The sequence below is a fragment of the Macaca nemestrina genome, chromosome 1 (assembly GCF_043159975.1).
Source record: "Macaca nemestrina isolate mMacNem1 chromosome 1, mMacNem.hap1, whole genome shotgun sequence".
NCBI lineage: Eukaryota > Metazoa > Chordata > Mammalia > Primates > Cercopithecidae > Macaca > Macaca nemestrina.
This window is the reverse complement of record NC_092125.1, coordinates 138,201,633-138,218,157: the sequence shown is the minus strand read 5'-3', so window position 1 is coordinate 138,218,157 and position 16,525 is coordinate 138,201,633. Positions and strand designations below refer to the sequence as shown.

Sequence of the window (16,525 nt, the reverse complement as noted above, 5' to 3'; positions counted from 1 at the left end):
TCTAGATTTCTGAGGAATCTCCATACTATCTTCCACAACGGTTGAACTAATGTAGATTGTCACCAATAGTGTAAAAGCATTCCTTTTTCTCCACAACCTCACCAACACCTCTTGTTTCTGGACTTTTTAATAATCGCCATTCTGAGTGGTGTGAGATGGTATCTCATCGTCGTTTTGATTTGCATTTCTCTAATGATCAGTGATGTTGAGCTTTCTTTCATATGTTTGTCAGCTGCATGAATGTCTTCTTTTGAGAAGGGTTTGTTCATGTCCTTTGCCCACTTCTTAAGGAGACTGCTTTTTTCTTGTAAATTTGTTTAAGTTCCTTGTAGACTCTGTATATTAGACCTTTGTCAGATGGACATATTGCAAAAATTTTCTCCAATCCTGTAGGTTGTCTGTTCACTCTGATGAGTTTCTTTTGCTGTGTACTTTTGCTGCAATTGCTTTTGGCATTTTCGTCATAAAATCTTTGCCCATGCCTATGTCCTGAATACTACTGCTTAGATTTTCTTCTAGGGTTTTTTATAATTTTGGATTTTACACTTATGTCTTTAATCTACCCTAATTTTTGTATAAAGTGTAGGGAAGGAATCCAGTTTCAATTTTCTGCATATGGCTAGCCAGTTCAACTCCTTGCAAAACAGAAAATCCTTTCCCCATTGCTCGTTTTTGTCAGGTTTGTAGATCAGATGGTTGTAAGCATGTGGTCTTATTTCTGAGTTCTCTACTCTATTCCATTGGCCTGTGTCTGTTTTTGTACAAGTATCATGGTGTTTTGGTTACTGCAGCCTTGTAGTATAGTTTGAAGTCAGGTAGCATGATGCCTCCAGCTTTGTTCTTTTTGCTTAGGACTCTCTTGGCTATTCGGACTCCTTTTTGGTTCCACATGATTTTTTAAATAGTTTCTTATAATTCTGTTAAGAATGTAAATGGTGGTTTAATGGGAATAGCATTGAATCTATAAATTACTTCGGGCAGTATAGCCATTTTCATGACATTGATTGTTCCTAACCATAAGCATGGAATGTATTTCCATTTGTTTGTGTCCTCTCTGATTTCACTGAGCAGTTTTTTGTAGTTCTCCTTGAAGAGGTCCTTCACTTCCCTTGTTAGCTGTATTCCTAGGTATTTTATTCTTTCTGTAGTGACTGTGAATGGGAGTTCATTCATGATTTGGTTCTCAGCTTGCCTGTTGTTGGTGTATAGGAATGCTGCTAGTGATTTTGCACATTGATTTTGTATCCTGAGACTTGGCTAAAGTTGCCTAACAGCTTAAGAAGCTTTTGGGCTGAGACAATGGGATTTTCTAGATATAAGATCATGTCATCTGCAAACGAGGATAATTTTACTTCCTCTCTCCCTACCTGAATACACTTCATTTCTTTCTCTTTCCTGATTGCCCTGGCCAGAAATTCCAATACTATGTTGAATAGGAGTGGTGAGATTATTTCAAAAGATGATTAAACTCAATGTACAACTTGTAATTTTCTTAGAAATAGAAATTGTCACTTACCATGTTACTAGGGTCTCTATCAGCTCGATCTAGTTCAAAAGAATTTATTTTATTGGCACTCATTTCATCAGTGTCAGCAATGACATAATGTCTAGGTGAGTAGGCATTGGACAAGCTCCCAAGCAGCCTCAGGATCTCGGTGGTATGCCCACCTGGAAAAAATATCAGAAGTCCTAAGATTAATAAACCCACAATGGACATATCCATTTGACCATGTTATACCAATGTCATCGTTTCAGGTGGGGGGGCACTGTAATTGTATATTTCTCAGAAGACACAAGAACATTTGAAAACAATAAATCTATGCACTTGTATAAATACAACTTTTACATCAAAAGCACTAGCAGTAGGTACTAAGGAAGGCACAAAACAGTATAAGACATAGCTCTTGCTATCAAGAAGACTGGTGAGAAAGGGGCAAGACACATATATGAAGACAAAGAAGATCCAAGACAGCAAGAAAAACTAAAACGTGGAGGGTAAGCAAATGGTTATGAAAAATCAATGCCTTAAGAATAACAACGATCCCTGTGATGGCGGGCGCCTGTAGTCCCAGCTACTCAGGAGGCCGAGGCAGGAGAATGGCATGAACCCGGGAGGCAGAGCTTGCAGTGAGCCGAGATCATGCCACTGCACTCCAGCCTGGGTAACAGAACAAGACTCCATCTCAAAAAAAAAAAAAAAAAAAAGAATAAGGAAGATCCCTGAAAAAGGCTGAGATGACTTGAAAGGTGAAGATAATGGAGAGATAGGAGTAGGGAGGCCACTGGGTGGAGATGGGGATTGTTAGGGCATGAGATGACAAGATCTGAAACATGTGTTCAAAGTGTGGTAGGAATACTGTGAAGAAGGGTACGGGTGAAATAAGGTCACGAAAGCAGGATGGGAAAAGGGAAGCCAGTCACTGAAGGTTCTATGTAGAGAAATAAGGTGAAGGGGGCATGAGCACAGACTAGCAGGGCTTGGGCCTTCCTAAGAAACATTTTTTGTCCACCACTGTAACCCCAGCTCCTATCAGAGGTCTCAGCACACTGCAGGTCCTCAAATATTTATCAGCTTCACCAAATGAGTAATGTTCAGTTTCTGAAGTCATATAATCTTCAAAATTTTAATACATTAATTACAAAAGCATAAATTTAAAAATCAACTATGTTCATTGAGATTTCCTTCATGAAAACAACACTAGAATACCTACCTATCTATAAACTATTTAAGCAAAACAGTCAAACTCCTTATCAAGGAGCCCTATCATACCTATTTCAGTCTCATCTCACAAGCTCTGTGCCTCAGTCAGGTTGATGTCTTTAACATTCTCTGCATTCATCTTATTTGTTACTCACTCCTTGCCTCTGGTCATGCTGCTCCCCATACCTAGAAGGCTTCCCCCACCCCACCTCCCTTATTGTTGTAAGAAAGAGTATATAGTGATACAAGAACACAAACGAAGATAAATTAAACATGAGTTTCCCCCAACACAAATTCCCTCCACCACCACCCCACCCCCAGATGGAGTTTCACGCTTGTTGCCCGGGCCGGAATACAATGGTGCAATCTTGGCTCACTGCAACCTCCACTTCCCAGGTTCAGGCGATTCTCCTGCCTCAGCCTCCCGAGTAGCTGCAATTACAGGCATGCGCCACCACACCCGGCTAATTTTTGCATTTTTAGTAGAGACAGGGTTTCACCATGTTGGTCAGACGGGTCTTGAACTCCTGACCTCAGGTGATCCACCCACCCGGCCTCCCAAAGTGCTGGGATTACAGACATGAGCCACCACGTCGGGCCCACATTTTTTTTTAATAGTAGAAAGGAAAGGATTTCATTCTAGATTCCAGGAGGAATTATATATAGAAACAAATTTGGCATAGATTTAGCGTGAATTTCAGGAATTAAAATCATATGTTAGCTTTATAACCTGTCACCCATCTTCTTGACTGGGGCATATAGTTCACACATCTGGTATATACTCTTTTTAGTATTTTTGGTTTTAGCCTCGAAAAAAACAAAAAAGTCAGGCCGGATATGGTGGCTCATGCCTGTAATCTCAGCTACTCCGGAGGCTGAGGCAGGAGAATTGCTTGAGACTGCACTCCAGCCTGGGCAACAGAGCGAGACTCTGTCTCAAAAAAGAAAAAAAAAAGTGGTGGTACTCCAAGTAGGTACTTGTTTTCACAGCTGGAATAATTAAGGATAAAACCTAATATCCACAGCATCTTCCACTACAATTAAAACTTCATTATACCTGCTTTAATACTCTTTTTTTTCCTCTTTTTTTTTTTCTTTTTTAAGGAAACCCTCATTGAATGCTGTGAAAGTTGTCAGGATAAAAATAGAGTCACTGTGACAAAATGGAGCTGGGAAAGGCCATGAAGGAAGGGTTCTTAATGCTCAATCGCCTGAACACAAGAACTACCACAAAAGACTATACCAAAACCACAACCTTGTACAAAGGCCATTGCAACCTTATGCAAAAAAATACTCCTGCAAGGACATCTGCCCAGCCGCTGCCTGCCTAACCTTGGACTGATGCCACCCTTATTATTGATCCCTGTAAGCAAGGATAATTGTTTCAAAACAACTTATATAACGCTCCCCATTTTAGCTTTAAAAATCACTGTCTTCCCTTGCCTCTTTGTGCCCATAGTTTATTCAGCATGGTATTCCACACTACAATGCTTACTCTTGAATATATTTCCTATCTTTGGAGAATCTCTCTGTTATTTAGGTTGACAGTATATTCACTGAAAATTTAACCTTGTTACTGAATAAAGTCATTAAAATGATGGACTTTGTCTTCCATTTTACTCTTTTATTAAGATACATTTTTTTGAGAATAAGATCCTCTAAGTTCTACCTTAAAATATATCCAGCATCCAATCACTTCTCACCATTTCTTTTGTTACTCCCCTGCTCCAGGCCACTATCACCTCTCACAAGGATTATGAACACAGCTTACTGATCTGCTCCCTGACCCTCTTCCCCTTCAGTCTATCGCAACGTAACATCCAGTGTGACCCTATTCGAGTTGATCAAATTATTTACTTCTCCTCAAAATCCTCCAGTAGCTTCATGTCTCATGTGGAATAAAAGGCTTCTTATACTCTGACCTCAACTATGTTCCCTCTTGGAGCTCATCTCCTGTTCCTCCCTGCTTACTAAGTCTACTCTAATCACTCTAGCCTTCTTGCTGTTGGCTGTCATTTCCCCAAGGAGGCTTTCCCTGACAATCTTCATAAAAAGCAATGCCCGGCCAGGCACGGTGGCTCATGCCTGTAATCCCAGCACTTTGGGAGGCTGAGACGTGCGGATCACGAGGTTAGGAGATCGAGACCATCCTGGCTAACACGGTGAAACCCCGTCTCTACTAAAAATGCAAAAAAAATTACCCGGGCGTGGTGGCGGGTACCTGTAGTCCCAACTACTCGGGAGGCGAGGCAGGAGAATGGTGTGAACCCGGGAGACGGAGCTTGCAGTGAGCGGAGATTGCGCCACTGCACTCCAGCCTGGGCGACAGAATGAGACTCCGTCTCAAGAAAAAACATAAATAAATAAAAGCAATGCCCCCTTCCCCAAATCACAGTGTTTATCACTGCATAACTTACTGTGTAGTCTATTTATTTGTTTTGCTTTTTATCTTCCTCTATCCACGCCTCACTAGAAGGCAAGCACCGTACTATGAGGGCAGGGATTTATTTGTTTTGTTACTGCTGTACCTCCTATTCCTAGAAAGAGCAGGCCGTCCTATTGAAGGAAAGATTGAATGAAAGTTTGATATTAAATCTAACATTTGCCTAAGAAGGCTGTATTGTGTTTCAAAGAAAAGTAGTTTTGGCAATTGTTCTCTGAACAGAAGTGGTCTACTAATAATTTTTTTTTTTTTTTTTTTGGGACAGAGTCTTGCTCTGTTGCCCAGGCTGGAGTGCAGTGGCGCGATCTCAGCTCACTGCAACCTCCACCTCCTGGGTTCAAGTGATTCTCCTGCCTCAGCCTCCTGAGTAGCTGGGATTACAGGCATCTGTCACCACGCCCACCTAATTTTTTTGTATTTCTTAGTAGAGATGGGGTTTTGCCATGTTGGCCAGGCTGGTCTTGAACTCCCGACCTCAGGTGATTCACCTGCTTCAGCCTCCCAAATTGCTGGGATTACAAGCGTGAGCCACTGTGCCTGGCCTCCTAATAATATTTTACGATATCTAAAGAGTAAATGTTGCTTCATCTTCAAGGTAAATATTGAAAATGTCTTCTTCCTCCTCCAAAATTTTGGGCATGAACTATTAAACTGCTTATCTGATTACAAGTCTTTCTTTAACTGGCATGGTTCTTTCAGGCCCTTGATACCTTCCTACCCTCAATAATTTGAATGAAGGCACCATTTGCCAGATGAATTATCACCCTTAATTTTGGTTTCTAGTCCACCAAATGTAACACTATCAAGTCATTGGTCCTAACATCTTGTTCAAGTCAGAAACCTGGAAATCACCCTTCAGTCCTTCCCTCCCACATCCTCTAGTTTCAATCCACAGTTGTGGATTTAACCCCTAAAATCTTCCAATCTCATCCGAATGCAATTGCTTCTCTCCAGCCCCACACCTACCACTCCAGTCAGGCCATCTTTATCTGTTATCAGAAATATTCAAAAGGCTCCTATTTGTTTCTCTATTTCAGTCTTTGTCAAGACATTCTTTTGACAATGCAGGCTGAATAATCTTTGTGAACGCTCAGATGGAAGTGGGTGACTCTCCACTGAGAAAGATAAGCCAGGTGCGGTGGCACGTGCCTGTGGTCCCAGCTACTCGGGAGTCTGTCTCAGAATCACTTGATTCCAGGATTTACAGGCAAGCCTGGGTATATAACAAGACTCTGTCTTAAAAACAAAAACCAAAACAAAACTTCAAAAGCTCCTTTTGCCACCAAGACTAATATAGTAACCATTTATTAACTGCTTACGTAAAAAGAAAAGAAAATGTCAAGATCTTCCAAATTTATTATGCTAAGGGGAAAAGCTAAGCCCTGGAAACTGACTCATGTAACATGGCTTTTTCTCTTTAGTGTATGACTGCTGCTTCCTGACCTTTGTGTTGAGATGTTATACATTAACCAGATTCCCTAGTCTTTATTCAAACCTAGATTAAATGACATTGGAGATAGAGGCCTTTGTGATTGTTACCTCCTTATACCAGAATGTTAAACAAATCCCTTAATGTGTAATCAATAGTAGTGTTGGGACTTAGAAAATAATATCCCAAAATGAAGGCCTCAGAAGTAAAATTTTTTCTCTGGTCTTCTCCTGTCCTCTGTCTCTCAGTCCCATACTCCCCTGAGGCTTGCCATAGAAACTAGAATCTCTCTCCCCAGAGCGGGTCACAGAAACCAAGAACTCCTTCTCCCCAAAACTAGTCATAAAACCTAAAAATACTGCTCTAATTTTACTCCAACTTTCTGTGTAAAAACTGGCGATAAAGTAATTATCCGAGCTGGGTGAGGTGCCTACACCTTTAATCCCAGCACCTTGAAAGGCAGGAGAATTGCTTGAGGCCAGGAATTCAAGACCAGTCTGGTACACATAGCAAGACACCATCTCTATTTTAAAAATTAATTAAATTTAAAAAAATAAATTATCTGACCTACCTTGTTTGATGATAGGTCATAAGACCCCCCATTCCAGAGAGGGTCCTACCCCATATCCAGAAGGAAAGAATGCATACTCAGAGAGACCAAGAAAAATCTAGATAGGCCTTGCTGGGCTTCCCTACTGTCTATTAGCATTAAATTAGACCCTTTTGTCCAGTCATAATTCTACATGGCTGTCCATACTTTGTTGAACCTAAGCATAAAAGCAGACCATTTCCCTCGTATCTTTGGGTCTTCATTCAGAACGCTTTCATATATGCTTCATAAACGTATGTGTCTTTTCTCCTATTATTTCTGCCTCGTCAGTGATTTTCAGTGAAACTTCAGAGGGCAAAAGAGAAGTTTCTCCTTGGCCCTTACAGTAGCCAACCAAATCTTATATCTGTATGTTAGCTTTCTACGGAAAATGTTGTAATTTTGTTCAGCATCTCTGTTCTGGTCTATCTAAACTATCTTCATTCTTCCACACATGGGGAGCACTGATCACCATTCTTTGATATAGGTTTGCTCCCCAGACAGCCACTCTCACGCTTTGTGCTTGAATAAACTCTTCTAACTGGATATTGAGCCCTTCAATTATTTTAGGTTGACACTATATGTCAAGCACTTTAATAAACACTGATTTTTTAATTTAAGCTTTTGATTATATCATTTTATTTTATTTCATTGTGAGACAGGGTCTCACTCTGTCAACCAGGCTGGAATGCAGTGGCGCAGTCTCAGCTCACTGCAACCTCCATCTCCCAGGCTCAACTGATCCTCCTAGCTCAGCCCCCCAAATAGCTAGGACTATAGGTGCATGCTACCACATCCAGCTAATTTATTTATTTATGTTAGTGTTGAGATAGGATTTCACAATGTTGCCCAGGCTGGTCTCCAACTCCTGAGCTCAAGCAATCCACCTGTTTCAGCCTCTCAAATTGCTGAGATTACAGGTGTGAACCACCACGCCCAGCCTAAACACTTTAAATATGATCATATTTAATCTCTCCTGTCCTCTCTCAAGCCATGTAGAAACAGAAGGTTCAGTGAGGTTAACTAATTGCCTAAGATCACCAAAGTAGTAAGTGGCAGAGATGTGATTCATGTGTGGTGTTATGACAACCTAGAGGCCTGTGGTCTTAACCCCTAGACGATATGGAACAGTGGAGTAGCAGCAATTGCTTTATAAAGCAGGATTTTAGGCCGGGGTGGTGGTTCACACCTGTAATCCCAGCACTTTGGGAGGCTGAGGCAAGAGGATTACTTGAGGTCGGGAGTTCAAGACCAGCCTGGCCAACATGGTGAAACACTGTCTCTACTAAAAATACAAAAATTAGCTGAGTGTGGTGGTGCACCTGTAATCCCAGCTATTCGGGAGGCTGAGGCAGGAGAATGGCTTGAACCTGGGAGGTGGAGTTGCAGTGAGCTGAGACTGTGCCACTGCCCTCCAGCCTGGGCAACAGTGTGAGACTCTGTATAGAAAAGAAAAAAAGCAAGATTTTAAATACCCTTTATAATCTGGACTCAGTTTACCTCCCCATATTGAACTCTACACGACAGTGTCCTCTCAACTCCGGCCATTCAAAGTGCTATTATCTTCTTTTCACATCGTCCCACCCCTCAAAACCCTGGCTCTCCCTCATCTGACTAATTCTTGGTCATCTTTCAAGTCTTGGTTTAGCATTATTTCTTCCAGGAAGCTGCCTGTTTTTTAAGACCTGATAAAGTAGTGCCCTTCCTGAAGACTGCCATAGCAATTTGTCCTTCTTACACAATCATTACAAGATTATAGCATTTACCTCATTGTGGCAAATACTCATTTTGATTTATTTTGTTAGGTTTTTTTTTTTTTTTTTTTTTGTATTCTCTATTTCATTCACTGCTGTATCTTTGCATCTCTCACAGGACTTAGCACGGAGTCAGCACTCCGTAGCAAGCAATGTTAGTCAGTTTTGTTATTTCCAGAGGTTAGTTTAGTGTTTGGCCTCTCTAACAGCTCAAAACAGATTAAGTGAATAAAGTAATGTATTATACTCGAACATAAACTTAGTACATTTGCTCATACTATACATGTTCTATCTGGATGCAATCTCCTGCCATCCCCAAATGTTTACATTGTGTGTGTGTGTGTCTGTCTGTCTGTCCCTGTCATATATGTCTACTTAAAATTGTAAGCACCTACACAATTGGTGTATTTAGATTGTATTACCTGACAGGTCAGTGGGTTGCTCACACTTTGCCACCCGGTGTGTATTGCTCTATAGTCCGTAAATCATTGTTTTTATCCTCTTGGACTTTGTATATTTATAAATGTGACAATTCATTTTGCCTCATTTGTCATGTAGCATTCGTGTTTCCTAAACTAAATACGCAATACCTAGATTAATAATGCACAACAGCCATACGGGGAAACTGCATGTTAGCATCAAAAGGCTTCTACGTTCTCTCTGTTCACTAATTATTTGTTTGCAAAATATGCGCTACAGAGAGTCTTAATTACAGACAAGTGTAAATTACTTGTCATAAAAAGACCTCTGGGCCGCGTCAGCAAACTAGCCCTTACCCAGGCTAGACTGACCAGTTCCGGCAAGGCAGAGAAACTACAAATCTCTGCATGCAACACTCCAAGAAGTGCTAAGGGTACCAGGGAAGAAGGTCGCGGTGCACTCTGGGGTTTGTAGTGACCAACCCAAGTCCGACAGTCGCTTCCTCGATACTTACCGGACCCAGCTACCACCAAGATACTGAGAGACTCCCGGGGCGTAAAGTCCCTGGAACGAAGCACTACCCATATTCGCAGGATTAGGAAAGCCGCCACAGCTCCTGCAGCAGCAGCTAAAATAAGAACACACACCATGCAGAGAAATGGCGCATGCGTCCAACTTCCGGGGACCGGCCGCTGTCAAAGTTCACAACTACGGGTGCCGAAGCAACTCAAACGCGGAGGGACGCACCTCCTGGTGGGCTGGACTTGCCTGAGCCGGGAGGAGTGGCGGGTCGAGGGAATAGCAGGGGTCCCGCTGACAATTCATTTTACCTCATTTATCATGAGCATTCGTGTTTCCTAAACTAAATACGCAATACCTAGATTAATAATGCATAACAACCATGCAGAGAAACTGCCTGTTAGCGTTAAAAGGCTTCTACGTTCTCTACGTTCACGTTTGTCGGCGGAACCCCTGCTTCTGCGCGGATTCTGGGCAGCTGCAGCCAAGCGTAAGCTGAAAATCGGAAAGTTAAGCGCTGGGAAAGCTTAATATACGCCCACGACCAGGTCAGGCCGTCTGTGTGCCGAAAGGCCCCGAAACTCCCGAGTTAGGAGATGTTCTGGCTCTACCCACTTCGTGAATGCCACCTGAAGCTAACGAAATACATCCTTTCTTCTTTTTTTTTTTTTTTAATGCCAAGAGAAATGTTTCTGTTGCATGCACAGACATTACTGAAAGTGTTCGCCAGTAAGAACCATAGGCTTCAACATCTAATTTAGGTCCCTCATCCAAATCCCCTCTCCCTCAACACGTATGTTTTTAACTTTTCTCGGCGTTTTCACAGTCTCAGTGTGACCAGAGTAGTTGAGGGTGACCACCGCAAGGTAAGCCACAGTCCTGAGAGGACTGCAAAGCTCAGTGGCTCTAGGTAGCAGGATAGACAACGCACAGTCCTACAATTAATATTCAGTTAATTTTACCACAAAGCATTCCCGGTGTGTTTCTCATGTCCTTAGCCAAAATGATGATCTGCCAACACCCTCTTCAATCCCAATTTTGCTTATTATTATGTCTAATTAATCCACATTACAACATAAGATCAGGACCCCCTTCATCCCAAATATAATTTGCCTTCGGTCCATCATAGACCTACCTGTAGGTTATACTGAACAGGTATACAGATGAGTAAACAGGTTCAGAAAGGTGCAACTGCTTGCCCAAGTGGAATAGTATCAGATCTAGAATCAGAAACCAGAAATCTGAGTCCTGCTGGACAGGAGTACAGCATCCTGTATTCCTTTGCTAAATTGAAACTTGCCTGATCACCACACTTACCTGGAGCCTAGAATGTGTTTTTAAAAGTGCAGACTCCCAGGGTCCATTGGGAAGCACTGAATCAGAATTTCCAGGGATAGGGCACCTGGGATTAGCTTATGTAACCAGTGTGTCCATTCCTATCAGCAGGCAAGTTTGGGAGACTTTGTGAGTAGAGTTTGTGGACCTTACAACACTTTCAAATTGTCTTCCATCAAATCTTCTTCTTTTTTTTTTTTTTTTTTTTTTTTTGAGATAGTCTCGCTCTGTGGCTCCGGCTGGAGTGCAGTGGCACAATCTCGGCTCACTGCAACCTCTGCCTCCCAGGTTCAAGCGATTCTCCCGCCTCAGCCTCCCAAGTAGCTGGGACTACAGGCATGCACCAACATGCCCGGCTAATTTTTATTTATTTATTTATTTATTTTTAGTAGAGATGGGGGTTTCACCATGTTGGCCAGGCTGGTCTCGAACTCCTAACCTCGGGTGATCTGCCCGCCTCTGCCTCTCAAAGTGCTGGGATTACAGGCATGAGCCACCGCACTCAGCTCCATCAAATCTTCTTAACCATACATTCTCACAATAAGAGCTTAAAGTGGATATTATTTCCCTTTTTACAAATAAAGAAGTAGATTCCATAAAAGTTAAATAATTTGCCTAAGGCTACTTAGCTAGAAAGGGTGGAGAAAGTTCATAGTTGTGGACTTATAAGTCAGTATCTCGGCCGGGCGCGGTGGCTCAAGCCTGTAATCCCAGCACTTTGGGAGGCCGAGACGGCGGATCACGAGGTCTGGAGATGGAGACCATCCTGGCGAACACGGTGAAACCCCCGTCTCTACTAAAAAATACAAAAAACTAGCCGGGCTAGGTGGCAGGCGCCTGTAGTCCCAGCCATTCGGGAGCCTGAGGCAGGAGAATGGTGTGAACCCGGGAGGCGGAGCTTGCAGTGAGCTGAGATCCGACCACTGCACTCCAGCCTGGGCGACAGAGCGGGACTCCTTCTCAAAAAAAGAAGTCAGTATCCCTCAAATTTTAATGGAATCAGAACCCTCTGGGCTTACAAATGCGTAGTTGAAAGTCCAGAAGTAGGGGCTTTGGTGTAGTATGAAAAACAGCTCGAGGATAATACAAAGAATATCATTTACTTTTATATGCCCGCTCTGCCATTCCTAATAATGTCTTCAACCTGAAACAGTCTTACCTCTTTCTTAAGACATTAGTGGTACCAGAATGGGATGTGTGGATGGTTACATCCAACATGGCAATCTCCGTAGCCAAAAAAGGTTATCTTGTCATTGGGTGTTGTTTTGCTCCTCCCGCCCCCGGTCTTGCTCTGTCACACAAGCTGAAGTGCAGTGGCCGGATCTCAGCTCACTGCAATCTCCGCCTCCCGGATTCAAGCGATTCTCCTGCCTCAGCCTCCCGAGTAGCTGGGAATACAGGCATGCGCCACCACGCCCAGCTAATTTTTGTATTTTTAGTAGAGACAGTGTTTCACCACGTTGGTCAGGCTGACCTCATGATCCGCCCGCCTCAGCCTCCCAAAGTGCTGGGATTACAGGGGTGAGCCGTGGTGCCCAGCCTGCTTTATTTATTTATTTTTTGGCAAGGAAACTTATTCTAGAACCCCTCACAGCAGACTTTCTTTCACTCCTTTTGGCCATACTTATATCACTTTCCCAGGCATAAAAGGAAAGCAATCTCAAAGCTGCTGGAGGTGGGAGAAGGATGACCTACAACTCACCTGTAGTATATGACTGTTGGATGGAGGGTGGGTACTGAACAAAATAGGCATTCTCTCAGTAAGGAGGAAGCTGCAGGGAGGGTTGTTGGGTAGGCAAACAATAGCATCTAGATTGCTGTGATGATGATGTGTCTGAAAAAGCTTTGTAAACTGACACATGCAATGAAAATGTCAGGCATATGATAATTACTTAGCTCCAGGCCCCAAGCTCTATATTAAGGTAGATTTAATACTTAAAGGACACCCTTGCATTTCCCATTACTTCATCCCCTCACTATTGTAATTACCTATATCTGTAGGAAATATCAGTTTGACCACACTTGGCATATAGCTGGAATGAATGGAGGCAATCAAACATTGGGGGCTTGCAGAAAATGCAGAGAATCAAAGAGGGTGGGGTAGCAACATTGTTTGGACTTACTGGTTGAGTTATTCTGAATTAAGGTGATCATAAAACTCTTCAGTTTTCCTGTCAAGGAAGTTGAGAACTGCAGGGAGCAGCTAGGTAGCAGGCAGGGACAGGAACATAGTTGAGAAGTCCTGATAAAAATGCCACCTGGGTAAGCAAAGTCCTGGGCTGTGACAGACACAGAATGTATAGATAATCAAGAAGTCAAGAAGCTGTAGTGGGCCAGGCACAATGGCTTGTGCCTGTAATCTCAGCAATCTAGGAGGCCAAGGCAGGAGGATCACTTGAACCTCAGAGTTTGAGACCAGCCAAGGCAACAGAGTGAGACCCTATCGCTATAAAAAATTAAAAAATTAGCCAGGCATGATGGTGGTGTGTGCCTGTAGTCCCAGCTACTCAGGAGGCTGCGGTGGGAGGATTGCTTAAACCCAAGAGATCAAGGCTACAGTGAGCCATATTTGCACGACTGTACTCCAGCCTGGATGACAGAGACCCTGTCTCAAAAAAAAAAAAGGCCGGGCACGGTGGCTCATGCCTGTAATCCCAGCACTTTGGGAGGCTGAGGCGGGCGGATCACCTGATATCGGGAATTTGAGACCAGTCTGACCAACATGGAGAAACCCTGTCTCTACTAAAAATACAAAATTAGCTGGGCGTGGTGGTGGGCACCTGTAATCCCAGCTGCTCAGGAGGCTGAGGCAGGAGAATCGCTTGAACCCAGGAGGCGGAGGTTGCGGTGAGCTGAGATTGTGCCATTGCACTCCATCCTGGGCAACAAGAGCAAAACTCTGTCTCAAAAAAAAAAAGCTATAGTGGATTAATCAGGAAAGTTAAGACGGAGTGAGAAGAAGCAACAATTAAAATTTCTCTTGGGAAGGTGAGTTGTGCTGACAATGTGTTTAACAGATTCATGGAAGTAAATTATAGTGCTGCAAAAAGCATGAAAACTGTGTTAATAGTTGACAAAATGAATAATGATATGTGGTCTATAACCAATCATAAGTAAAGTATGTCTGGGAGGTGATTTTTTTTTTTTTTTTTTTTTTTGAGACAGGGTCTCACTCTGTCACCCAGGCTGGCATGCAGTGGTGCACTCTCAGCTCACTGCAGCCTCAACCTCCCTGGGCTCAGAAGATGCTCTCACCTCAGCATCCCGAGTAACTGGGACTACAGGTGTGTGCCACCATGCGTGGCTAATTTTTGTATTTTTCATAGGGTCAGGGTTTTACCACATTGCCCAGGCTGGTCTCAAACTCCTGAACTCAGGCAATCCACCCACCTCAGCTTCCCAAAGTGCTGGGATTGCAGGTGTGAGCCACCTTGCTCAGCCTGGGAGGTGATTTTTATTCTCTTCTTCTTCTTCTTTTTTTTCTTTTTTTGAGATGGAGTCTCGCTCTATCGCCCAGGCTGGAGTGCAATGGTGCGATCTCAGCTCACTGCAACCTCCGCCTCCTGGGTTCAAGCCATTCTCCTGGCTTAGCCTCCCTAGTAGCTGGGATTTCAGGCACCCGCCACCATGCCCAGCTAATTTTTTGTATTTTTAGTAGAGATGGGGTTTCACTATGTTGGCCAGACTAGGCTCGAACTCCTGACCTCATGATCCGCCCGCCTCTGCCTCCCAAAGTTCTGGGATTATAGGCATAACCCACCACGCCTGGCCGATATTTATTCTCTTCTTAAATCTATTTCCCAAAGTTTCTGCAGCAAATATTACTCATGCATATTTTTAAAGTTATTTTAGAGGTTCAGATAATTTTGTACTTTTCTGTAGGATTGTACATGTTAATTTATTCAACATATTTAATAAGCATCTGCTGTGTGCCAGACACTGTTTTAGGTACAGGGGATGTTGTATAAATAAGACAGTGGTCCAGGCAAAAACTTTGGATTAGGGAGATAACAGTGGAGGTAGAAGAGGTCAGATTTGATATACATTTTATGGGAACAGTCAATAAAATTTGTTAAGGGATTAGATATTGGGGATTAAAAAACAAAGAGGAATCCAGATGACTCCAATATATTTTTATTCAAAACTGGTTAGGTGGTATTACATGCTAAGAATAGACAGACTGAAGGAGAAACAAGCTTTTGTGGGTAGGGGAAGGGGAGGAGAGGATGAAAATGAAGTGGTCTGTTTTTGACTTTAGTTTGAATAACCTGCTAGACATCCAAGTGGTTATGCCAGATAGGAAGTTTTATGTACAGACCTGAAGCTTGGGTCAGGTCTAGTGGTATAAATTTAGAATTCATTGGCATATAGATGGTATTTAAAGCTATAGGATTGGGTGAGATCACCAAAGGAGAGTTGAGGTCAGTCCTCTCAAAGAGAACTTTTCTTTTCTTTTCTTTTTTCTTTTTTTTTTTTTTTTTTGAGACAAAGTTTCGCTCTTGTTGCCCAGGCTGGAGCGCAATGGCGCGATCTCGGCTCACTGCAACATCCGCCTCCCGGGTTCAAGCAATTCTCCTGCCTTAGCCTCCCAAGTAGCTGGGATTACAGGTGCCCACCACCATGCCCGGCTAATTTTTTTGTATATTTAGTAGAGATGGGGTTTCACCATGTTGACCAGGCTGGTCTTGACCTTCTGACCTCAGGTGATCCACCTGCCCTGGCCTCCCAAAGTGCTGGGATTATAGGTGTGAGCCACCGTGACTGGCCAGAACTTTCTACAATGATAAAAATGTTTTGTATCCATGTTGTATACTATCCACATATACCTTTTAAGCAATTGAAATATGGCTAGTGTGATTGAGGAAATGAGTTTTATTTCATTTACATTATTTTAAATTTAAATAGACACGTGTGGCTAGTGGCTACTGTATTGGACAATGCAGGATAGAGAAGAGTCTGGAGTCACTAACATTCAGAGGTCTAGTAGAGGAAATTGAGCCAGCAAAGAAGACGGAAAAGAAAAGGGGTGATAAGAGGAAAATTAGCAAAGAATGGTGTCCCAAAAAACCAAGAAAGGAAAATAATCAAAGAATGAGAGTGTAGTCAGCTATGTCACATGCTGTTGACAGGTGGGATCAGATATCTTGGGAACAGGTTAGTCACTGGAGATCTAAATAAGGTAGTGACGGAAGGCAGATGGAAATGAGAAGAGAGAATGGGACAAGAAAAAGAAAAAAACAGTCTCCAGTTATTGCAAGTTTTTCTTTGAGGTGAATGGATAAATTGGGTGGGAGATGGAGGAGAATTTGGAATCGAGGAACCTTATTTTTTTAAG

General features: G+C 42.7%; 1 protein-coding gene across 4 annotated transcripts in view; it reads right to left on the bottom strand.

The window, feature by feature from the left end:
• The window catches only part of LOC105485430 (ALG14 UDP-N-acetylglucosaminyltransferase subunit), a 103,039-nt gene extending 93,005 nt beyond the window's left edge, over nt 1-10,034 (bottom strand). For all 4 annotated transcript variants that reach the window (XM_011747787.2, XM_011747788.3, XM_071076006.1 and 1 more), the window contains exons 1-2: nt 9,851-10,034; nt 1,517-1,668 (exon numbers count right to left, since the gene is read on the bottom strand). In XM_011747787.2, the coding sequence (XP_011746089.2) occupies nt 1,517-1,668; nt 9,851-9,986 (288 nt within the window). In that variant the 5' untranslated portion in view covers nt 9,987-10,034. The remainder of the gene's footprint in view (nt 1-1,516; nt 1,669-9,850) is intronic.
• Between the last annotated feature and the right edge of the window lie 6,491 nt (nt 10,035-16,525).